The sequence below is a fragment of the Fukomys damarensis genome, unplaced genomic scaffold, assembly GCF_012274545.1.
Source record: "Fukomys damarensis isolate Sample0158 unplaced genomic scaffold, DMR_v1.0_HiC HiC_scaffold_29, whole genome shotgun sequence".
NCBI lineage: Eukaryota > Metazoa > Chordata > Mammalia > Rodentia > Bathyergidae > Fukomys > Fukomys damarensis.
The window spans coordinates 11,023,311-11,049,002 of NW_022900941.1; the positions used below are offsets into that span (position 1 = coordinate 11,023,311).

At 39.3% G+C, this 25,692-nt stretch overlaps 1 protein-coding gene across 2 annotated transcripts in view; it reads left to right on the top strand.

Annotated features, from left to right (window-relative positions):
* The window catches only part of Ccdc93 (coiled-coil domain containing 93), a 92,516-nt gene that overhangs the window by 28,250 nt on the left and 38,574 nt on the right, over positions 1–25,692 (top strand). For both annotated transcript variants that reach the window (XM_010623716.3, XM_010623715.1), the window contains exons 8-11: positions 7,114–7,150; positions 9,553–9,645; positions 9,904–9,954; positions 10,782–10,868. In XM_010623716.3, coding sequence (XP_010622018.1) covers positions 7,114–7,150; positions 9,553–9,645; positions 9,904–9,954; positions 10,782–10,868 — 268 coding nt within the window. The remainder of the gene's footprint in view (positions 1–7,113; positions 7,151–9,552; positions 9,646–9,903; positions 9,955–10,781; positions 10,869–25,692) is intronic.

Below are 25,692 nucleotides of genomic sequence, written 5' to 3' on the forward strand. Positions count from 1 at the left end.
ATAGAGGCTCTGGCATGTCTGACCTTCAAGCCCTGCCATTTATTAAAACCTTTAGTAAGTAGAAGAAATGGAAGCATTTTCAGAAGTTTTACACTGTTAGAATGATAAGTTTGAATTTCTGTTACTATTGCCCTAATTAGAGAAGTAAAGACTTTTGAAGTAGTGTTGTCCCTCCCTAACAATACCTAGTTTTTTAAAGTTATTTTATAATCTATTTTTACTTTTGAAACCTACAAGGACTGCTTCTCATCATTAAATGTTTCGGTTGACACTGGGTATTAACCTTCATTTATGTCCTGCATTCTCTACTTAGAGTATCTGCTCCTTTGATGTAAGTATGTCTCCTCCTGCTCCTTCTGCTGTTTTTGCAGAGGTTCCTGTGCAGTGCTTTGCCTTACCGTACAGCCCTTCTTGGGTGGTTGGAACTAACTACACTGTCATTAGCATCTCCCTGATGAGTATCTGATGGCTTTCTCCTCCTTCAGGGTACTGGAGAAAACCAGTAGGAAGGAAAGTAGGCTTAATTATTGTAGCTTTCCAAGGAAAGGCATAACTTTTTTCTTTGATGTGATAGTATGAAGGCAAATCTTTCCTTCTGAAGGGTAAAACTGGTCTGTCTTTTTTAAAAAGTTAAGCTCGTTCTGGCCCTACACTGGATGTGATGGCTGCCTTCACAACTCATAGTTAGGTGATGCCTGAGTCAGGATTCCAGACCAGTTACATAATTTTGGAAGCCTAGTGGAAGATATAAGACAGCAATAACAGCCAAGTATAGGGCCAAGTGTGGGGCTCTATGCTTGTGGGTGGGTTGCCTGCTTATAAACATCCACCCACTCCTTCATCCCCCTTCAACTTGCCCACCTCACTCCCAAGCTCTGTGAGAGGATCTCTCCAGCCAGTATACCATATTGTGAGTAGGGGAGGCCACACAGCTCTGGAAAGGCCAGAGAGGGAAAGAAAAGCTCTGGTAGCATCACATGCCCCAGAGTTGAATCATGCTTGTGGGAATGTGGAGAATTTTGTTAGTTTATATTGTTCACGCATCCATTTTTTTTCTTAGATAGTCCTGGGGATGAAAAGGTGTCATAAATTCAGTAAATTGCCTACCTCAGTGAGACCATGTTAACAGTATTTCAGTATCTTACTATGATAATTCTCAGTCTCAAATGGGGTTTTTGTGTATGGGTTGTAGATGGCAGTTGTCACCATGTGAAGGCACTGTGAGCCCAGAATAGTCCTACTTACCTTGGACTGTTTGATGCAGTTTGAGGCCAGTATGTGGCTTCACTCCCTTTAGGGAAGGGAGCAAGGCACAGGTTTTTGTAATTCCTCTAAATTCTGAGTAAGACAAAGCACTAAGGATCTTATTTAATACCTGTCTTCCTTCCTTTTGGTGGGGATTATACTGAATTACACTCATTTCTTAGGCAGGAGTAGCAGTTTAGTTTATTTTTGGTGGTGTTTGTGGGTTTTTTGGTGGTGGTGGTGTTTGTTTTGCTCTGCTTTGTTTTTGTTTTTGTTTTTTGTGTTTTCCTGTTAGAGGATGAGTTTAGGGGAGGTAGGATAGTGGACACTTTTTGCATTCTCATTTATTTAGTTTATTTCTCTCTTTAAGAAGAATAGTGATGGTACTTGGAATGGTTGGAAAACATCTTGTCTAAGGTCACAGAACTACTAAGAGACTCAAACTAGGACTGTAATTCTGTCTCATGAACTCTTAACAGCATACTGTTATCATTGCCTGCAAAAACTGTTTGATGCTACAGTGAGAATATATTGTTAGGCTTATGATTTTAGAAAGGCAAACCTAATCTATAATTTAGTCTGGGACCGAACAGGAATATAGTAGTTAATGAGACTGACAGAGCAAATTAGATAAAACTTAAGGTGGTCACTCTCCCTGGAAATACCTATCCCTCTCTCTGGCCATCTGAGTCTTTCTTCCGGATTCTGTTCCATACTCTTCCCTACTGCCTAGAGTTCTTCTCCATTAAATTAGACTCATATAAAAATATATATATGTAATGAATTTTTTGAGCCATTTTTCTTATGTAAATGAACTACTAGCTGTCATCATTTTTGTTTCTGTCAGTAGCAGCAGCAGTAGGTTTAGCTCTCAAATGCACTCAAATATGATCTGTGGGTTCACATGAACCCTCTATCCTGAGTCTTTCCTCCCAGTCCTCCATGTCCCTGTGCACTAACCCTCCCTTCAACGTGTGTGGGAAGTCTCACCTTTTTCCCCTTCTGCAGTCGTGCCAGGTGAATCCTCTGCTAGGTTTCCAGCCTCCCTCTCCCTTCACTGCTGGTACTATTGAATTCCTCATCCTTACTAAATGGCACATGATTGTGGGAGTCCAAATCCCTCATCTGTGACCAGGGATTTCTGTTTTCCAACTGATCTCTTGACAAGAGGGAAAGTTTTCTAATTCCTACAGCAAGATCTGAAAATAGTGTCACAGATTACTGATCATAGCCTTAAACCTCCAGTGCTCTCTTGCTATGAAGTCAGCATTTTAGTTTCTTCCCCCTTTTCTGACTTGGAATTACTAAAATAAAGCAGAACTTTGAGCCTAGGCAGCAGTGCTAAAGGTCTTAAGGACTCATACCTGTTAAAATGTGTTTGAGTATATTTTTCTAATTGTTGGTTTTAAAATAACAAGACTTACAGTCTTGATTTTATACTTAAAGTAAAATTACAATCCTGTAATTTTTTTTTTAATTATTGATCTGGAGGCTAACTTGAACACCTAACTATGTTACAAAATGGGTACTATGAAAAAATGTGTCTGATAGCCTGAATATTTGGCATTCAAGAGGAGTTTTCAAGTGTAACCACTAGGATGTTAGAGTTAATTTATTCCATAGTATTAGAGCCTTAATTTTTACTTGGCTTGCAGTCATTCTGTAGCCAGGAAATAAAATACAAGTCATTCCCAAGCTATTTTTGTCCCTATATGACATGCTCATAGAAATACTTAGTAAATTCTTATTGAGTAAACAAAGAATAAAGTTACAGTCTCTAATATTTACAGCTTTTTTATGCCCGTTCTGGATTCCAAATAGATTTATTTTTATTTAAGGCACTTATTCTGGAATATTAGTTTGTATTCTGGAATGGTGATGTCTTTTGTAGCTAGTAGGTGTATATGACTATTGAGCTGTTTGAATGTGACTAGCACTGCCCAGGAACAGAATTTTAATTTAAAAACTCATGCTTGATTTAGCTACTGAAAACAAATGAATATGTTTGGAATAACTTAGGTGTGTTACTTTACTACTTAGAAATATCATGTCTGTGGCTCTTGTTATATTTCTTTTCGCTAGTGCTACTTCAGAAGGTGTACATCCTGGACTCGTGTCCTAGGTCCAGGGTATGAGTATGTAAACTTGATGACAAAAGAACTAAAGCTCCATGGTGCTGATGGTATAAGACAGTTAGTTACATCTGAAGGAGGGGAAAGCAGGGCCAGGTGGAAGCACAAGGTGCTGTGAGCACATGGTGCTGGCACTTGGAAAGAAGAGCAGGGTTAGGAGGACAGGGAAAGAGAGGACATAGGGTAAAGCAGCATCACTAGCAAGGAGAAAAGGAAAGTAGGTGCTTTTCTGATAGAAGCAAGGTAAAGCACTTTCCTTTTTCTGAAGGTTGAGAGACACAGAGAGGGCTATTGTAGTCCCTTGGTAAAAATCAGACAAGCATGGAGTATTCTCTCAGAGTTACAAAGACAAGTGAATGTAGTGAGGCAGGTGTTTTCAGGAGCTGAGAGCCGCTCTTTCTCATGAAAGCAGTGCTACCTACTCTGCCACACAGAGAGGGAACCCTGGAGAAAAATCAACTGAATTCTTCATTCAGCAACCATTTATTGGGTCCCCGCTTTGTGCCAGACTCCAAACTAAGTAGTCAGTGGCAATAAGAAAGTGAATGATATATGGGAGTGTTCTTAACAGATTTATTTATAATAGCCCAAAGTAGAAACAACCCATATGCTTAGCTGAGGAACAGATAAATAAAATGTGGCTTTGCCATACAATGGGATGTTATTTAGCCATGCACAGGGGTGAAGTACTTTTTAATGCTGCAAACTGGTTGAGCCTTGAAAATGTGCTAATTAAAAGAGGACCATATATTACATGATTTCACTTGGATGAAAGGAGCAGGCAAATTGGTAAATACAGAAGGTAGATTAATGAGCCAGGTGTGCTGGCGCACGCCTGTAATCCCAGCACTTGGGAGGCTGAGGCAGTAGAATCACTGTGAGTTCGAGACCAGCCTGGGCTACATAGTGAGTTCCAGGTCAGCCTCAACTACATAGTGAGACCCTGTCTCAAAAAACCAAAAAATAAATAAATAAATTAATTAATTAATTAATTAAAAAGAAGGTAGATTAATGGTAGCTAGCAGTTGATTAGAAGGGAGAATTAGGACTGTTAATAATAAGTACAGGGTTTCTTTTTGGGGTGATAAAACTATTTTGTATTTAAGCTGATGTTTGCACAACATAGTGAGTATACTAAACAAACAAATACATACTTTATGTTGGTGAATTTTATATGAATTATACCTCATTTTTTTTAGTTTTTGATATTTATTTGTTGATTTTTTGAGGTTGCATCTGGCTATGTATCATAGACTGACCTTGAACTTGCTATATAGCCAAGGTTGGACTCAGATTCATGATCCTCCTGCCTCAGCCTCCTAAGTGTGGATGTTACAAACCTGCACCCACCAAATTACCCCTGTTTTTTTAATGTTAAAAATAAATGTGAATAAAGCAAATTCCTCTTTCCAGGAGCTTAAGAGGCAAGCCTGAAGTATATATAGTAGATATTTACTTAACACTCTGTGATGAGTGTGCTTGTGATATAAAGAAGACACACATAAGTGGGAAGCTAACCTGCTTTTAAGTGGCCAGAAGAGTTTTCCTAGAATCTGCCTTTATGGAGGAATACATGGGACTTGGGGATTGAGTCATTCAGATTTAGTTGTTTATTGCTCCATTTGGATAATTCATAAAGCCTCTGGGCCTTAGGTCAGGCCTTGCTACCTGAGGGTGTGTCCTCTGCCCTCAGGATCTCCACATACTAAAGTCCTAGAAAAGGAAGGAATGCTCTAGGTTCAAAGACAGGAGTGGGAAGCTTTGGTGAGACCGTGTGTTGGTCAGGGTTCCCTGTGTGAGAACAGGGTCTTGACACTAGTTTCAGCCAAAGGGCTTCATTGATTGCAGGGAATGATGGGTACCAAGCTCAGCTCCCAGGCCTCACATTAGAGCTGGGCCAGGAGAGCTGCTTTTGGCTATATGCTAAGGAAGCTAGCTAGCAACCGGGGGAATTAGGGAAGTAGTGTTGCAGCTCCCCACAGGGAACCACACCATTTCTGCCAAAATCAGTAAGCTCTCTGCAAGACCAGCAAGCCTTTGTGACAGCTGTTGATCCTGAAACCACACTTCTAGTGTGATCTATGCCAGTACAGTGCCCTCCCTATCTCCTCATTTAACTGTTCCACGTTCACAACTCCAGCAAATGATTCCTAAATAGCAATCAGAACCCTAGCGACACAGAAGTATGGAAAACAGTCTTTTTCTGTTTCTGCAATAGTACTACAGGAAGATGTAATCAATTTTGATTAAGCCAATTCACAGAATCTGCCCTAAGGCCCTTTACAGAATTTGTGTGGAGACCTAAATAGCTTTAGAATCAGTCTGCTATACTTTGGTCCTGTAGAATTGTTCCTAAAAAAACAGGCACATTGCCCAGTTCTCCAGTTATATGACAAAAAGCCCAGCCTACACTTACAGCATCTTGATTTCTGTATTTTTTCATTTATGTTTACTCAGTAAACATTAGAGATACAAAATATAAAAGGGAGGCTGGGAGGTAGCTCCATGGTAGTATGCTTCATAGCATACAAGAAGCCTTGGTTCAATCCCACCATCACAAAAAGAAGACAGAATGTAAAAGTAGGATTATTGCCCTCAAGAAGGATGAAGACATGTAACCAAGTAGTGATACACTTGCTGTCTGGGAAATGAAAGGAGTCTGCCCAATGCCAGATGGATGGACCAGGACTGTATGTGTGCGCGCATGTGCGTGTGTATTAGGTGCTTTGGAGAGAAAGCTGCTTTAGAGCTGAGAGGTTGAAGGATGAGGGGTAAATTGGGAAATGAGTTAGAGAATAATGTGTGCCAAACTCCCTGTTCAGGCAGTAGAAGGAGCAGAGCAGGAGTATACATGGCAGTGAGAGTCTGCATTGTGGCTGCTGAGGGAGATTTCTTTTCTCCTGAGAGGAGAGGCCTGCCATTGACAAACAGGCATCAGGCAACATAAGGTTGAATAACGAATACACAGCAGGATGAAGGGAATGAAGCTGCAGGCACCAGAACAGTAGAGGTAGCATTGGGTCAGGCAGGCAAGGCATGGCATGCTGGGGACAGAGCAAGTGTGTAGTCTTTTTTTTTAAGTGGTTGCATGTAACGTTATTTCCTTACAGACTCTTTCAAGTACGTGAGGCTCAGTGTTTTGCATTGTTCTTGTTTTCGTTTTTGCTTTGTTGTACTTGTTTTTTTTTTTAAGACAGATTAACTAGAGCCAGAAGACAACCTAATTTAAACAGAAGTGCATTTTGTGTGTCTATATGTGTGTTTTAATTCAGGTTGCATTAAGTGAGTCACATTATTGACATCATGCTTGGGGTATGTTTGAGAATAAAAAGATGTGCTAGATTTGAAGTTATTAAAGTAACACTATAGAGCATGTTTGACTTGAGCAAACACATTCACATTTGTTTACACAGATATTTTAAAGGCTTTTAGCATACACTGTGGTTCTGAAACACAGTTCCTGATTCAAAGACTAATGATTTCACTTAAGGAAAATGTCTCTACCAAAGAAGAGTTCCTGTGTACAGTAATTGTATAGCACATAAGATAGATGGCCCTTTACTCAAAGAATGCTGGACTGTGTTCCTGGGTAAGACATTTGAAGCATTTTCTCCAGGCACCAAATAGCCTGAATTCTCTTTGATGCTTTTGATATAAAAATCAAACCAAAATGCATTTGACAGACTTTATTGTGATCTTTGAGTAGTAATTGAACTCCGCTTTTTGTGGCCTACAGGAGATACGGATTTAGCCGCCAGAACAAAACAGAGAAGGTAAGAAAAAGCATAGATAATGGGAGAGAATATCCGAGAGACGGAAGTGATTACCCTTTGACAGTCTGGGACCCAGCTTCCTGGGAAGCCTGGGAAGAGTGGCTGGCCCTGGGAAAGGTGGGTGGCAGGGATGTGCCAGCTGCCCTTGCCTGACATGTTTGTCCTGGAATTTCCATTTTGCCACCTCTATAGGCAGGGAACTTTCACTCCTGGTGCTGGAGTTGAAGGATGTTTGAAAATAAGTCAAGTGGGCTCTAAAAATGTGAAGATGAACTTCTGTCCCAGAATGAGGGCCTCTAGACAGGTGTGCACGGGGTACTACTAGTGAGATGGCCTGCAACTGTAAATTTCAGGCCTGCCCTCCAGAAGACAGCTTAGTGTGAAAGAGCCAGGTAAGTCAAGTTGGGATTTTCTAACTTCACATAGGAGTCTGAATGATTTCTTTTCACTTATGTATTAATTAGTGATTCTTAATTTTAGTAGCAAAGGAAGCACATAAATCTTACAGTGATAAACCCTTACTGTGTTCCAGGACCTTTGTTAAGAGGTTTGCTTGCATTGTTTCACTTAACAGCACTATGAAGATACTTACTCGTGATTTTTAGGTCATAAAACTTATACTCAGAGAGGCTTAGTGATTTGTCCAAGGACACACAACCTTAAAGTGCCATAATAACCCAAGTCCAGGTCTGTCTGACCTCAAAGACTATGCTTGTAATCACAAGAAAACACTCACTAAAGTGGTCAGTGGCCTCTTAAAAAGTAGGATCCATCAGCTTCAGATCATTTAGTAATTTCTTCTCTCATTTTCCACCTGATCTTAGATTTCCTCAACTAGAATATGCTCCTCTTGCTGCTCTCCTGCCACCCCTTCACTTGTCCAGCTCCCCCACCCCTAGATGGTCTCCTATAGTAACTTGTCTCAGTCATTCAGGGACACACAGGGGCCAGAGCATATATATATTCTAAAGCCAGACTGACTGGTTTCAGATCTGAATTCCTCCCCTCCACTGTGTGACAATTTTCAGAATTGGTATACCTTACCTTACAACATCTTTAAAATGAGGTAGCCAGTGTATCTGCCTCACAGCATTGTTGTGAAGATTAAAATGTGAAGGACCTAGAATAATCCAACACAGTAAACATTAAACATGAGCTCTTAGTTCATTGGCAGTTAGGCAGGTACTGATTATAATGCTTCTTTTTTGTTTTCTCATTTTTTTCCCCATATTTGTGTTTTCGTTCAACCAAGTAATTATTTCCTGCACAGTGTTTTCTGAACTTGAATTATGTCATGTGTCATCTGGTATATAGCAAGGATTGACATGTATATTTCACTTAATGTATGATTTAAATAGGAAAGGAATTCTGTGCATATGGCTATATCCTGAAATAAGGCAATTTGGTTAAGAAAAAAAGATCATGAGATGTCCATGAAATTGCATACAAATTGGGCTTGTTTTGTCATTCTTATGTCAGTCCATTTGGACTGGAATCTTATCCCCTGGAATATGTCTAAGCAGTCCAGGAGTTTATGGTGTTTTGTGGGAATGATAGGCTTGTTACAGAAAAGCATCATGGGGTTGTGGTAGCCAAGAAAGGCTTGTAAGGCTAATCCTTTAGACCTGATAACCAGAGATCAGCAGTGAGTCTGAGGTCACCCAGCTGGTAGATGGCAGAGACAGGATTGAAACCAAGAACTCTAGTTCTGCAGCCCATGTTTGAGGAAGAGCAGTTAATCCCTGGTGCCTTGAGTGTGGTCCACAGCATATTGAGAGCCCATGGCTGGATCCAGATTCAACAGAAGAAGCAGTTTGAATTTTTTTTTCCTTCTGACCAGTGGTTTTCAAACTTGATCATTTGTACCAGTAAAAATTTTATTTTTTTAATTGTGATTCCATACACATATACTCCCCCCAAAACAAAACTTCCATTAAACAGTACTGTGTTAAATGCTGTACCATCTACAAAGCAGGCTGATGTGTACTGATATTTTTATTTGTATAGATTCTAGCAGCGCCTGTTAGATTACCCACTAATGGATCTCAACTGGCAGTTGAAAGAAACACTGCTTTGGCTGTGACCTGTCCTTGAAGACGTTAGAGTAGGAGGAGGATCAAATTAGAGTAGAAGATTAAGTTTGGCAAATGTGACCTGGTGTTTATTTAATCAGTGAACAGTGGGAAATGGACACCGGCATCAGCCAGGCCCTGAGTATGATACGCCTGCTGTGTGGCTTGAATGCAAGCTGAGGCTCTGATCATCTGTTCCCTCTCAGAGACTCATTCAGGTCTCCATATCTTTGTGTTTTCTTTAACAGGCTCATACTCTTTGCAATGTTTTCCTTTCTCTGGGGAATTTCCATCTCCGGTGCTCAGCTGTTTTCATGTCTTCCTTTCTAGGCTGAGGACAAAAAAACACCACTTTCTGCAGGGCTGTCAGCTACAGAAAAAGCAGATGTCCATGAGGAGGATGACCTTCAGGCAGCTGAAGAGGTATGTGCCCCGTGTAGGTCCTTTGAGGTTTCATTCATTTGCGGAGAATGTTACTCCGATCCTCAGCTTTCCCAAATGGCCAGCCAGGAGCTGTGTTCCATGCCTTCCAGTTCCCTTTCGTCACCTGTCAGGAGGCTCGCCATAAAAGTAGATTAAGACAAAGACCTTGGGACATCATCACAGAAACCTACAGGGGCATTTGCTTCAGTCTTGTAGTGGCAGAACCATTCACTGCTGCTCCTTCTGTTCCTCTTTTAGCAGCGTGTTCAGTCACTGATGACCAAGATGACTGCCGTGGCAAATGAGGAGGTAAGGTTGCTATGGGTAAGAGTAAAGGGGGGGGGGAGTGAGTGAGTGTGAGTCTTCTGAGAAGTCTTCCTGAGGGCTCCTCTCTCTACAGCAGTAGTGTCTTGTTCCTGAGGGCCTCCCTTTTGGGAAGCTGTTCTATAATGTATAGTATTACCATCTGCGGAGATGTAAGCAGGAGACTTGAAGGGCCTTTTGGGGAACAGGATGTTCCTGCTGCCTTGGCTTGCAGGCCTGTGCAGGAAAGAGGGCTCAGCCTTGTCTCTTTATAACCACAGATTCCACTCTCCCAAAGGAGCCCCCATCTTCTGCTCCCTTCCAATGTCATGTAGGTAGGAGATGGAATTCAGAGTTCATAGTTGGTCTTTTCAGAGTGCAAGGCCCATCTAGAAGGTTTTGCCAGGGATACAGTACTTAGAAGAATCATTTCTTTTGCGGTAAAGAGATGTTTTGGGGCTCTGAGGTTTCCTGTCCGCTGGATTTGCTCTTTTCGTTGAGTCCTGGGCCCATGAAATACCCTACTGGCTCTATTCAGCGACCTTCAGGAGGCCTGGGAATGGCACAGGGGGGTGAGGAGTGGTTTCCAGGGGCACCCGAGACCTGAAGGGAAGCTGGCATAGTCAGCTGAGTGACTGTAAGTGGTGGCCAGGTAGCTTAAACTTTTGTCTTGAGGCTGTTTTCTTCCTTCTTTCTAATAAATAAGTGAACAGACAGGAAATTATTTTTTCCCTGGAAATGTTATCTGTTTTACAGTAATACTCAGTATTTAGGTTTTTCAGTTCTGTTAAAGACTCGACCTGGCCTTGAGAACATACCCCATGTGATTGCAGAGCCGTCTCACCGCAAGCTCCGTGGGCCAGATTGTGGGCCTCTGCTCTGCTGAGATCAAGCAGATTGTGTCTGAGTATGCGGAGAAGGTAGGTGCTGGTATGCTCTGGATGTGTGCCTCGGGCAGCTCCCCAAGGCTTTGTTCTCCCACTTCCCCAGTCCTTCCCATTGTAAATTGTGGAGTCTGATTGTAATTCATCTGGCATTTGCCAAAAGCAGTTACCAGGTTTTACCACACTCAGCCATCAGCATTTGCCCATTAGCTAAAAATTAATTATGTTCTGCAGTGCCCATTTTTCTATAAATATTAAGAGAAAATTTGTTTTTCAGAGCTGTTACCACATTTGATACATTGTAGCCTGAGGTATATAGCATAGGCATTTTTTTTTCCTCTATCAGGCTTCTTATAACTTGGCTCAGTTTGGCAATCTGAAGAAGAATAAAGCTTTTTGCCTCTTAGGAGATAAGCCCCATAATTCAGCCAAGCCCAAGGCAAAATTTTTTGTTCTATTTTATTAAAAGAATATAGAATGAACAAAAGCCTCACAGTCATATTTCAGCATTAGATTTTCTTTTTTCCATCCTAAGAGGCAGGAGGACCTTGAATATTTCAGAGAGGTAGTGATTAATCATTTTGTACATAACTGATTCTCGTCTGGCTGAGATGTAGTATCAGTAAGATCAGATTTACAGGGCATTGTTTCACATCCCTCCTTCCTCAGCCATACTCTGCTGCCTTAAAATGTTGATGTCTATTGAAGCATTTAGCTTTGCTTTCCTTGTCTCAGAATCCTTGGTGACAAATTAGTTCTGCCTCCACACTCTGTGCAAGATGACCTTCTGAAATGATTGCACAGATGGGCTAGTCAAGGAAAAGGTGTCCCATATAACTTTGGGTATGATCTGTCTAATCTGCCCTAAACACAGCAGTAGTGCTGAAGGTGCTAACAAGCAAGATGGACAATAAGACAGAATGTCTGGGGGCAGGTTTCCCTGTTTCCACATCCCCAAAATAAATACTTCTTAATATGAACTTTCTAGTTCTGCTCTCACAGACTCCACAGTTCCCTTTCCTGTTTACCCCCATTTTCCATTTACCACTAATTTTATGTCATCTGAGTTGTGACCATTAAAGAATTCTAGTTATCTTAAAAGTACAAATAAACTCAAACAGTTTGAAGATGTAGTTGTGAAAAGAGTGATTAATTGACTGCCCTCTGAAGCAAGTGTCTTGGTTTATTGTCAGTACATGCACTTGAATGGCGGGGGTGAGTCAGAACCGCCCTTAATTCCCACGTTAGTAAATGCAATTTTCTTAGGGGAGAGGAAGAGAACTAGATCGGGACACACATGCACACATGCCCTGGTATTTCTACAGGGGCTCTTATTTCTGTCTCTAGATTTAACCATTAGCAGATAAGACATCTGGTATTGGTAACATGGGAAATAAGCAGGAAAACCCTCCTTTGCTTGGATGTGTACCCCTCCTTTCCAGCTGTCTTCCTCTAGGAGGGGGAAATCTTACCTACTTTTCCCAACCAATTCTGCCTTTACCAAATCTCCTTCTGGGTGTCTCTCTCATCATCTGCACTCTTACACTTATGTAATTAGTGGTCTCTACCCAGCTTGGAGGGCTGCATTTTGGTATTAATCCATTCCTATCTCATTCCATTTTTCTAGAATAGAGTGAAGTTAGAAGTAATTTGGAGCTGGAGGAAATGCCAAACCTTTCCATGTATATAATTTTACTTTGCATGGAAATTGTAGGTCAGGTCTCAATGCTTAATTGTTTTTCTTGAGTAGATTATATAGCATTAAAGTTTATTGTTTTAAAAATTAAATTTCTTTTAATTCTATTCCTGTTTCACAGTTATTTCACATTTTCTTTGGTCCCAGATATCCATAGTTGTGTATAGTTGCAGTCTTCATTGTGTCTAAGAGAAGTAAGACAGTGTAGTAGTTTGAAACCCAGCTTATTGAGTCATATCTTCTCCACTTGTCTGATACATAATCTTGGCCAGTTATCTAACTTCTCTGTGCCCTAGTATCTTATCTGTAAAATGAGGTTAATATTCCATTTCTGGAAAATATTCTTCAGATTAAATGATATGTGAACATAGAATACCTCAAATAATGCCTAGCATACTACAGCTTTTCTGCTATTTGTATTTTTTATTTTGTTTCCAGTACTGAAAGGAACCTACTCATGCTAGACAAGCCTCAAGGCCTCACTCAGGCTAGGCAAGCACTCAGCCACTGAGAGCTACATCTGCAGCCTTTTTTGTTTTTATTTATTTTTGTTTATTTTTTGGTCACATCATAGCTGAAACGTTTTCCATGAGCCTAACCTTCACATTTATTTTGATATCTCTCTAATTTGGATTAATACAACACAATTCACCAAAACTTTCCCTCTCATTAAACATTTAAGTTATTTGTGTTTGCCTTGTAGATAGTAATGTGAAATCTGAGCCAGTAGTTTCTGCTGAAAGGTTTTCTCAGACTTGAACGGTTAGATTATGACTCTTCTCTGTGCTACTTTCCAAATAAGTTGTAACGATATAAAATACTGTCAGAGATGAAGGGGCTTCCTGGCATGCCCCATCATTTCCCCAAATGTTCATTTGTCTGTGGTTGGACAGGTTGGATTTACTGCTGGTTGTGCTAAGGTAGTACACATACAGTGGAATGGTGGGGTGCCTCATTATGACAGTGTTTGAAAGGCCTTAGTGTAGGTTTTGGATTTGTGTTAGGTGGCTTTTGAATATGTGGAACTTTGTCTGTGTTAAATGCTACGGGTAAGGATGTGTCTGTGAATGAGTATCTTAATAAATCTTACCAAAAAGACAGAGGGAGAGAATCAGTGTTAAAGCTATGTGTGTATAATGATGAGTACAGGGGATGTTTAGTCATTGTTGTGATTTAGATAGTATTTGCATTTCTGTCCATATTCAGATGTGATTATAGAGTGGTCATGATTTTGCCTGAATCCCTGCTGGCAGTCACAAGGTGGTCTATTGTTAGTGTTCTTTGAAATTGTTTGTATTTAATGCCAAAGCCTGGATATGAGTGGAAGGCAGCTCTCGGCAACCTCACAGTCTTGCTGATGGCACCAGGCTAGCAGCCACAGATGTCAGGGATTACTTTCTCATCCTGAGGTTGTTTGTGTATCTGTTGCTGGATAGCAGTATGACTACAAGTGTTGTAACTTAAACACAATTGCTGTAGTTTAGCAGCTAGCCACAGCTTGTCAGGGTCCTTTGTTTCACAAACTCACAAAGCTAGAGTCTCATCTGAGACTCTGCTGGGAAAGGATCTGCTTTATATGATTGTTGACAGCATTCTATTCCTTGGGACCTGTTAAACAAGATCACCATTTCTCGATGGCTCTTATCTGGAGGTCACCCTGTTTCTTGCCACATGGGCCTTCCCAACATTGACACTGACTTCATCAAGGCCAGTGGGGAGGGATCTCATCTCCAGTATGTAATACATACATACAACCACATGCATTCCACTACCTTTGCTATATTCTGTTGGCTAGAATCAAGTCACAGCTCCCATCTATACTCAGTTGAAAGAGAGAGAAGGCAGGGAACATGGGACCCTCTTAAGCTTGGCTACACTGTTTTCTTTCTCTTTTACTGTCATAGGTCAGGCTGAAACTAGGCACTGGGGTTTCATATAAAATAGATGCTGCTTCCTTAAGATCTCAGTAATAAAACCTTTGGAAGTGGAGATGAATTGAAGAATGCTCAGGAGGGAATCCATTGGTGATACTTGAGAAAACCCAAGTTAGACTGACCTGGATGTATTTTGCATAGTGAAAAAAAAAAAAAGGACAAGATAATTTTTGACAGATAAAGTGTGAAAAGATTTTGTGACCAATGGATAAATTGAGCAGCCTGCCTGGAGCAAGTGTTTGGAAAGTCAACAAGCATTGGGATATAAAAATGAAGTAAAAAACATGCAAACTTTTTTTTCATTTGTAAAGTTCACAAATTCTTTTTAACAGTATAACATGATAAATAATTCATGTGTTTCAAAGCCATTCTCTCAGATATGTAACTCAGTATGCTTCCTGTAAAGCAGCAGGAAAGAGGAATATGAAGATGTTTCCAGATTTATAATTCATGACCATCCAGAGGCTCTGGGCCATGTAACTCCATCTCCTTTTGTTTCCAAAGGGTAACACCCTTCCTAGCTAGCGCTGAGGCTCCAATGCTTTTTGGTCTTGATAGCTAATATTCTCACCTCATCATAGCTTTCGATTCAATGGGGAAGTGTCTATTATTATGATTTGCAGAAAACTAATAAAGCCTGACTTTCTAAAACATGTCTCTATCATACTACCCTGTAAGTTTTCTTAGGAGCCAGAAGAAATTGAAGGAAGCTGGACCAGGAAAGATGTTAGGTCCCTAGAAAGGGAGGAAAGAACTGCCCTTAGCACCACACATCAGCTGACCGTGTACCATTTTGACCACTTTGGTACTTAGGCTGCCAACTAAGTGATCATTAGTTGATACTTCAGTAAAATAGAATCTTAGAATATTTTCTAAATCTAGAGGCCCAGAGTTATCCTGTGGAAATAAAATCTACCTTGAATGTCTTCTCTGTATAAGAACTTTGTAAACAATTATTTATTATTTAAGTCACAAATTTTTCATTATTTTTTAATTCTTAAAAAAGTATATCGTTTAATTTTTATAGGTTTATCATTCTCTGCCTCAGTTGGCTGTGGCCTACATTTTTTCTTTGTAACCTTGGAGATTCACTGAGTGTCCACTAGTGTTGCTGCTCAGAATAGTATGTGATATTATACCCATTTTACACATGAAGGAGTTATAGCTTAAACAACTTTAGTAGTTTGTCCTGTACTGTATAACTGAGTTCTAAGTTTGATACATGACTATCTGACTTTGAAACCTGTCTCAGAGACATCTTTAGTGTCTACCTTCAAGACTGCAGTAACTGCCTCCTTAGGCTCCCTTACCCCATCCCATTGCCCACCTTGGGCAGTGTGAAAGGAAGAGGCCAGGACATGTTGAGACCGGACCACAGAAACAAGTAAAAATTAAAATAGTGCAACTTAGTCACTCATATAGAATTACCCTTAACCTGAAAAAGCCATGGAAGTTTCTATGTGGGTGTTCCAAGTGCCTTTTCATATTACTGCAGAATACCACATACGGTTCTCATCTAGCTTCCTAAAGTATAGCATCCTTACCAGGATACTTTCAGCATCTTGATCTTATTTCCATAGTGAGATGTATGTTAGATCATCAAGGGACTTACTTGTAGAAGGATCTTTTAATGGCTCTTGGAAGTTTTCTTTTATAGCAGTTAAGAAATTCTGGCACCATTGTTTCTGACCTTTTGCTTCCCAGGACCATTCTCTGGCAGTTAGTCAGAAGTCTCTGTCTTGTAGTTAAGTCTTTCAAGAGCATCTGGAGATCTCATCAGGTAATTAGACACTGGGTGTCATCCAAGGATGCACATATGGAAACACAAAAGAAGGAAAGTCTTATTGTAATTTATGATACAACCAGTACAGAAGACTGCATCATTGATTTTGTCACTCACCTGGCTGTTGTACCATGTAAGCCTTTGGATTGCAAGTGATAGGGACTCTGCTGGTAGTGTAAATAAAAGAGAGCCTTTATTAGCTCTCAGAACTAGGAAATTTGGGGACTTAACAGCCTTATCGTGTTACTTCGTCCTTGCTTAATTTTGTTTTCTCTCTCTCTGTCTCATTACCCTGGACGCCTGGCCACAGACTATTTACTGACATGGTATATACCTCATATATGTATATAAAATACTAAAGAACCAGGCATGGTGGCATACACCTGAAATCCCATCTGCATGAAAGCAGAAGGATTGTAATTTTGAGGCAAGCCCTGGCAACTTAGAACCAGTCTCAGAAAAACAAAAAGAAGAAAAGCTGGTGTGGAGCTCAGTGGTAGAATGCTTACCTAGCATGCACACAAATCCTAAGCAAAGACTCTTCTCTATTTGCATAGCTTGGGTCTATATTCATCCTCAGGCCAACTGTTGTATTCTAGAATTGAGTCCTATGATTGCCAGTCCTGAACTAGTCAGACTTCCAAAAGGAAAGAATTGATGTTATAAACTAACACGTGATGGCTGGCAAGTTTGTGGGTCCTTGTTCTTATTAGAGCCTCACAAAGTTTCTTTAGTAATTAGGTGGAATCGACAGAAAATAATCAATTATTAATATGCCATTTAATGGTTGGAATCAACCTAAAAGAATCAATTGTTGATATGTCATCTGTCCTCTGAAAGTAGTTGTTCTTTTTCTGCCTTGCTTTGTAACCCTTTCATTCTTTCCAGTTAGTGAAAGAAGGCTTTTTAAAACATTTTTAAAGAAAATTGGTATAACTTTGCAGTCGTTTAAAATCCTCAGCTTGATTTCTTTCTCAGAGAACTGGCAGAGGCAGGGATTTACTTTGCCGGAAAGTTTACATAAACTGAATCAGTAGGTTTGCTTGTGTACCTTTAAAATTTTAAATGTTTATTTGTTTATTTATTTTTATGAATACATGTTTGCAGTATATAGTGTTTACATTTCTTATGTGAAGTTGTACAAAACACATGTAATTCCTTTTATCATCCCCTTTCCCTCCATTTTTCCTGCCTCTATCTCTTGATCTTCTTCACATTTAAGAAAACTGTGTCTCTCTACTTCCTATTACTTTCTATTTGCTCTTAATTTATAATCTGGGTTTCTCATGTAAGAGAGCCCATGAGATATTTAAGCTTTGTGTCTTATTTATTTCACTTGACATTATGGTGCATCCATTTTCCTACAAATAATTTAAGTTTATCTTCTTTAGGGCAAATTAGTATTCCATTGTGTATAAATACTACATTTTCTTTATCCATTCATCTGTTGACTACTTCCAAGATTTAGCTATTTTGAATTGTACTGCTACAAAGATGAGTATGCATGTATCATTATAAAATGATGTCTTTTAACTGTTTGAGGAAGATACCAAAAAGGGGAATAGCTGGGTCAAATAGAATTTCTAGTTTTAGTTTTTTGCGGAATCTTCATATTGACTTCTTTAGTGCTTATACTAGTTTACAATCCCACCAACAATGTAGAAGGGTTCATTTTTCCCCACAGCCTTGCCAGCATTTGTTATTATTTGATTTCTTGATGTTGGCCATTGCTCCTGCAGTAAGATGGAATCTTAGGGTTGTTTTCATTTAAACATTTCTCAGTGTATTTATTGGCCATTTGTACTTTTTTGTGAAGTGTCTATTCATTTGATTTGCTCATTTTTTGATTAGGTCTTTTATTTGGAAGGATCTTTTTTTTTTAGTTCTTTACATAGTCTAGATACTAATACTCTGAGGAATACCTAGTAAATTTTTTTCCGTTTCTGTAGGTTTTCTTCTCACTCTTTTGTTTCTTTTGCTGTGCAGAAGCTTTCGATTTGATATTCTTTGAATTGTTGATTCTCAACACCGTTTCCTGTGCAGTATTCTGTTCAGAAAATCCGTGCCTATGCATATTGCCTCAAGAGTTTAATCTATTTCATCTTCAACTAGGTTAAGTGTTTTGTTTTAGCATTTAGCTCTTTGACCCACTTTGATTTTCATTTAGTACATGGTGAGAGATATGGGTTTAGATTCAATTTCTGCACCAACACTCACAATTTAAAGGGGAGACATTTAATTAGGTTGATTGTTTTTCAGGATTCAGTCCCTGGTCAGCTCGCTTCAAGGCAGAAACATCATGATGGAAAGGGTTGGCAGAGCAAAAGTGCTTAGTTCATGGCACTAGGAAGCAGAGCAGAAAAGTACCAGAGAGGAAGGGGCGAGGGACCAGATATAAATCTTAAGGCCATGCCTCCATTACTCACCTAGGTATACCCAGAAGTGTGTTCTGCCAACACCCACAAAGAGATCCCAAAGCCAGTCAAGTTGACACTCGTCTCTAACAGCCACATCCCACTCCTTGTCAATAAACAAATCTCCTTAAATCAAACTTAATGTCCAAGTAAAAATAATAATAGGTTCATAATTCTACCTAACCATAATATAACTGTCCTGTGGAAAACCAGAAATGTAACCGCCCCTTCCCCAAAGTCTCAATAGCAATTTTCAAAAATCCAAGTCTGCTGAGACTCAAGGAAAATTCTTAGTTGTGAACTTCTGTGAATCAAAAAAAGCAAGTTACATGATCCTGTGATACAATGGCAAATGGCAGATATGCTCCTAAGAAAAAAATGGAACCAAATGAAGACCAAAACTCAGCAAAGCAAATATTTAAGTCCTATAGCTCCATTTCCTATGTCCAGGACACACAGTGGTGAAATGTGAGTTCCAAAGGGCTTGGGCAGTTTCACCCCAGTGGCCTTGCCAGTTGCAGCCAGCATGACCTCTCTTTTGGGTTGCCTGTGCTCATGGCCTGCAGCCTTCCTAGGCACACAGTCCATGTTCTTGGCATCTTTGACTTTCTGGGATCTCCACTACACTTCTGGTTCCACACACTTCCCTCTCAGGGACTTCTTATCTCATACCCCTTCCTTTGAAATCTGCATGGAAACCTTCCAGACACCATAACTTGCATTGTGTATGCTGGTAAAACCAGCATTGCTTACATTGTATGAAGGTCTGCTACCAGCATGGGAATTAGCTGGGCCCTCTTGGAGTATAGCTACAGTAATCTCTGAGTGCTTAAATGACTAAGTGCACTGAAACAGAGCCAGGAGTTGTGTGAATTTTAACAAGCTTATATATGATACTTCCAATCCTGTCACCCTGCCCCACCTTAAAACCCATCTCTGCCCTTTGCTAATAGCCTTGACATGGGAATTGGGGAAGTTAGTGATACAAGGAGAGATTGTCTTCCTGGGGACAGAGCTCCTGGTCATGGTTACAAATAGAAAAACCCAGGTTGTGATAGGGATGGGCATTGGGCAGATTTTTAAACTGCTTCATTTTAAACTTCATTTATTTGCCTAACATAAGTGTTTCAAGGTCCTGTGCTAAATCTCTTCTGGAAGGCCATGATTTTGATCTTTACATCCCTGTTACGAAATGCAACTCAGCTTAAGGTAATGGATGGTTCAGAGACTGCAGAGAAATGCCCACTAGCCATTAAGGGTGGGTCTCCTTCCTAAAATGAAATAGGCTCTTCTGTGGTGTTGTGGAGATCACTCTGCCTTATCTGTAGCACTACTCACTATGCCCTGTTCATTTGTCCTTTTGCTGTGTTCCAGGATTAGAATGCTTGCTTTATACAAAGACTACATTCACCGTTGTAGTCCTAATATTCTATAGAACAGGGTAGTGCCTAACAGAATAAGGTTTTCACAAACATTTCTTGAAGAAAGAAAGGGAAGGAGAAGGAACAAGAAGAGTTTTCAAAGCTCTTCTCCTTTGTGGCACAATTTAGACATTGGGAAGAATGTGGAGGATGTAAAACCTCTATTTTGGAATGAATCTGTTTTGCCTGGCTAGACTATAAAGGTACAGAGGTAGTCTTTTTCTAATTCCACTTCTCCACGGTGTACTCTTGTGCCCCATATGTAGAGGGTAAGAACAAGTTAGTTAAACTAAGCCAAGGAAGGCAGAGGAAGAGATTCAAAATTAGTCAGAACTAAGAGAGGAAAGAACTCTGTAAATCTGGAGAGAACAGTAATCCTAAATATGTTGGTATTTCCAAACTGCTCCACAACTTCCTAAATTCTTTATAGATAGTTATATAACAACTAATGGCACAACCGTCAATAAAGAGAATATTAGCTGATAAATTATGACCCTAGTGGGATTGTTTCAAGCCACAGCTTATATATTCCAGGGTCTTTGTCAGTTCACATAAAGTAGGCATCGGTCTTGTCAAATTTGAGCTCACCAAGTGGATTAGTTGAGAAAATAATTCTGAACTGTTCAATTTCAGAAGAAACAGTTGTTCTAGTTTGTGACTTGCTAAGCATTCCCTGAGCATACAGTAGTTGATGGGGACAAAGTGGGAGATGTCAGGTTGTGTTCATGCTCATAAATATTAAGTACATTCTGAACACTTCTGCGTTGCTGGCCAGGGCACCCAGAGCAAAGCCTCAGACTCAGCAAGTATGCATAAATACAAGGCTTTGAAATTCACAGCATTTCATTAGTAGGAGTCAAGACTATTGAAAGAAGCATTTGTATAAGTATTCAGTTTCATTAATAAGAACAGTATAGATCGGGGAAGTGCATCATCACATCCTATCTGCGGTGGTCAGACTTTACTAGGAGTACCTTAAAAGTGGCTTTAAAGTAGAATATGTCTGGAGGATAGCATCCAAGCTGGTGAAAGTTAACTGCATTTTGTTATAGAAAGGATGGGTGAAAAAGATTTGGACATTACAGAGAGGTTGAATTGTCTCATGAAGGGATGATTACATTTCATCTCTGTTGCTTCAGAAAAAATAATGGAGTTGTGTATGTATTTAAGTCTTTCTAGATCTTATTTCTTTGTCTTTGCTGCTCTTTGCTCACGATGTTTTGACAATGTGCTTTTGATTTTTGACTGAACCCTTCATCTTTCTTGGAAATTTATCTGTAGAAATTCTTCATGGCCTAGGGTTGAAGCTCAGTTCTTCTAGGGAGCATTTATTTTTGCTTCTTACACCTCATGCCCAATCCATTTTAAATATAGTTCTCATTTTTCTGATGGGCCATCAGATCATTTAAATTGCAGTACTGCATAAGGACCAATCTGGTATCATAAACCTCAATGTAAATTTTTCTTTTTCTCTTATGCCAGTGTCAGTGTATATGTGGGGCAGTTGTTACTGAATTGCACGTATCAAAACTAGAGATCACTGAGTTTTAACAAGTATCCTCAGGGCAAAAAACAAAAGCCAACTTCACTGAGTACACATGCCATCCTGGATTCTCACTTTTAATTTCATTGTTGACCTTCCTTAATTTCTTTTCTTTTTTGGGGGGTGCTGGGGATTGAACTCAGGACCTTCCACTTACAAGGAAGGCATGGCACCACTGAGCTAAATCCTCAGCCCATTCTGAATTTCTTAATAGTCTTTGTAGTTCATAGATTTTTTTTTCTTTTTATTGAGTTTATTGGTACAATCTAGGTATACAGTACAGTTACATTCATTATCGGGATCCTGTACCTTTACACGATAGTCTTGTTTCTCATTTTTTCCCCTTGTCCCTGCCCTCCGTTCACCCCCTCCTCTCCTCCCCATTGATTTTTTTTTAGTATTTTAAAATTAATATTTGTATAGTCCGTTTTCAATTGAAGAGTGAGTCAAGTTGTCAGGAACTGAAGTCCCTCTAATTATAGAGAATTTCTGGCAACTTGGTGACATAAGGATTCTTTTGACAACTTAATGACCATATTTTGCTGGTGGTGGGGTGATATGGAGGTATCTCTATATTAGCTAGTGTTATGGCTTATATTTAGGTGTTCCCCTAAAGCCTCATGCTTTTTTCTGAGGTGGCTGAATCTGTTGTGTGTGATGCTGGTATTAAGGGCATGTGATTACTAAACCACATGAGTGATTGGTTTGGTGCCACCTAATCCGATCAGAAGTCTGGATGAGATTAAAGAGGCAGGAAGACACTGTTAAGATCCCTTGTTGCTTCTGCTATCTTCAGTCTCTCCATAAACTGTTGCTGCTGTGTTACCCTGGAGCCAGCCAATCATGGATTGAAACATCTATGAACTGTGCACTAAATCAACCTTTTCTCCTTTAACTTTGAGTGTTGGGTATTTTGTCTCAAGAACAAGAGAAAAGTTATTAATACAGAAAGTGTAGTTTATGTGGAACGCTTGCATAGGCTGCAAAGGCCTTTGCTTCAGTCATAGCACTACCCAAAAAACTGGCAGAAAGTTAATATGTGGATAACCTCTAGAGCCTCTTTTAATTATGAAGGAATATAATTTTAGGTAAAGTAATCAATCATTTTTGTTTCTCTTGAGTATTTACCCTTTGGGCCCGGACTAATAATATTAAGTGACATTTAAGTCTGTTTCCTCTAAGAATAGAAGTTTCTAATATTGTCCAAATATTAAAAAATGAATCTGCATCAGAAGTTGTCTTAATCCATACTGTGTTTTTGAAATCACGTTCTGAATCTGAAATTGTTGAACAAAATTAGATTGGAAATTGAGCCTTCACCCCAGTGTAAACACAAAAGGTTTATTTGTGGATGGTTGGTGTTCTTTAACAGATGCTTTTCAAGATGAAATCAGTTAAGATGCCCCAGGATTTTATTTTTTTCTGTCAAGGATTTAGTGTAAAGCCCCCTCTTCTCCTCCATCCGTCCAGTTCATTCCATTGTTCCACATTCAACGCTGTCATCTGCAGCTTTCTTTTCCATTATAACTCTCAGTGCTAGTGAGCCCTGCTGATACAAGGACCAGTTTTTGTCTTTGGTCTGAGTTCTCTTGGCTTTATATTTGAAAGAAACAAAAAATTTAGAATAATCAGTTTCCATCCTCTAGGTTAAAAAGTTTCTTCGTTTCAGCTCTGGGATAAATTATTTTAGCTGTCCCAAACCTAAATAGACAAAGACTCAAAGACAAATGGAGGAACTCAGAAATTCCTATGTATGAGGGACCTATACATGTGCATATTAGTCATCTGGACTGGAGGAAAGTCAAGTATAGAAATGGTACTTAATATCCTGGCATTAGTGTACATTAATACTTTTGTAAATGCCAACTTGAGGGACTCTACAGAGAATGAGAATTGTTACTCAACGCTAAGATAAAATATTTTGAAAGCCCTGTGTTCATGGAATATATACTATTATAATAAAGATATAGTGTACGTAGAGACTTAAGAATTTTTTTTCCCCGCAAGCATTTTTTTCTGTTTATATTGTTTTGTGAATAATATGTCCAGTAAAAGCATGGAGTCTGAGGAACCTTTCTCCTTTCGATGTTATGAAATAACAACCTACCTCTTAGCAAGCCCACTCCATTGGCTGTCTGAGACAATGGGTACATTCATAGATTTCAGCCAATGGGAAGATTGTCAAGTCAGCCAGGCCTCTTGGATTAAAGTAGGAGTTCTCAACACTTAGTTTCAGGACGCTTTAAAGACTCCTAAAAGTTATCAAGAATCCAACAGCTTATGTATTAATTGCTCACAAATAATAATATATTATGTTCTAACATCAGGATGATAATACATATTGTGTAATATCTAGAAAATTGTACTGTACAGTCATGACAAAATGAGAATGAAAACAAATAACATCTTAGTGTTATTATGGGAAGAAGTTCGGTCTTAGCCCCTGCAAATCTTTTTTTCCTGGTATTAAGGTAGATTGATAAATTAAGATAGATGGTTTTTCTGCAGGAAGAGCTCTTATAATTGAAGTTTGAATGTCACAGTTTTAAAACATTTTTAAAGCTGTATGTGTGTCACATTTACTGATAAGAGGGAATAAAAGCTGAGTGGAAAAATGGAGGTCTTTTTGGTTTTGTTTGTTTTCCTCATTGAGTTTATTGGTACATTTTAGGTATACTGTACAGTTACATTCATTATTGGGATCTTGTACCTTTCCATGACAGATCTTGGTTCTCATTTTTTCCCCTTGTCCCTGCCCTCCCTTGGAAAGTGGAGTTTTTATTCTCTTGATACTTTGACTGTAAAAGCAGGTGGTCAGCGGGAAAGCCAAATAATAATCAAAAACATTGTCCAGCCCCTCCAAACAGAAGGTGAGTGGTGCCTGTAACTACTGGAGTCTATCTGTCTTCATCTCAATCTGGAAACCATATAGGCAGCTGGAAGAGGTCAGGACACCTAAGAGTAACCCTTACATCAAGCATAGAAAGTGGGGTAGTTTCAGTGAATGGAGAATTAATTATTTCAATCAAAATAGGGGGCTTATTCAACTCTGCTTATAATCTAAAATGCCCTTAGGATATGCCATTGACTCTTTGCAAGTCAATGTCAAAGAATCTGAGTCAAATGTGAAAATCCAGTACTGAAATTAACTATAAGAAAAGAGCTGTTAAATGCTGGGCATACAAAAGAGTAATCTAGTCAGGTGGGGAAGAGACAGTGAGTTCATTTTAGTTCTGTTTTGGGCAAGTAATTTTTTTTATCTTTATGAGTTTATTGGTACTTTTTAAGTATATGGTACAGTTATACTCATCATTGGGATCTTGTACCTTTACATGACAGATCTTGGTTCTCATTTTTTCCCCATACCCCTGCCCTCCCTTCATCCACCCTATACTTCCCTATTTACAAATACTTTATTTCCATTTTTTCCCTTTTCTCATATTTTTTCTTTTCCCTTCTTTCCTTTCCCCTACACCTTTATTGGGCAAGTAATTTGGAAATAGGAAGAGGTTCTTTCCTCCCCTCCATTTTCTTAAACTCTCAAATAAATTTCAGAAAAACCCTACCCTTCCCTATTTACAAATACTTTATTTCCATTTTTTCCCTTTTCTCATATTTTTTCTTTTCCCTTCTTTCCTTTCCCCTACACCTTTATTGGGCAAGTAATTTGGAAATAGGAAGAGGTTCTTTCCTCCCCTCCATTTTCTTAAACTCTCAAATAAATTTCAGAAAATTTCTCCTCCAGATGACAAGTTGTGAATATCTCATTGTCTCCAAAATTAATTTTAAAAGTTAAAATGTTAGTTGACATTTTCCACAGTCCCAGTTTTCAAGACCAGATATGTTGTATTACCAGATATTTAGGTTGTCTATTTTTTCCATGGCCTATCAGCACACAAAATAGGAAATAATATTCCTTGCTCTTTTATGTAGTCATACCCTGCTGGTTGTTTCCTACTTCTAAAGTTGTGAAGTAGCAGAGAAACTCAGCATCCATTAATAATGCTGCTGAATTATTCAGAGAAATCCTTACCTATAATAAGTGGTAGTTATGACCATTTTTTCCTGA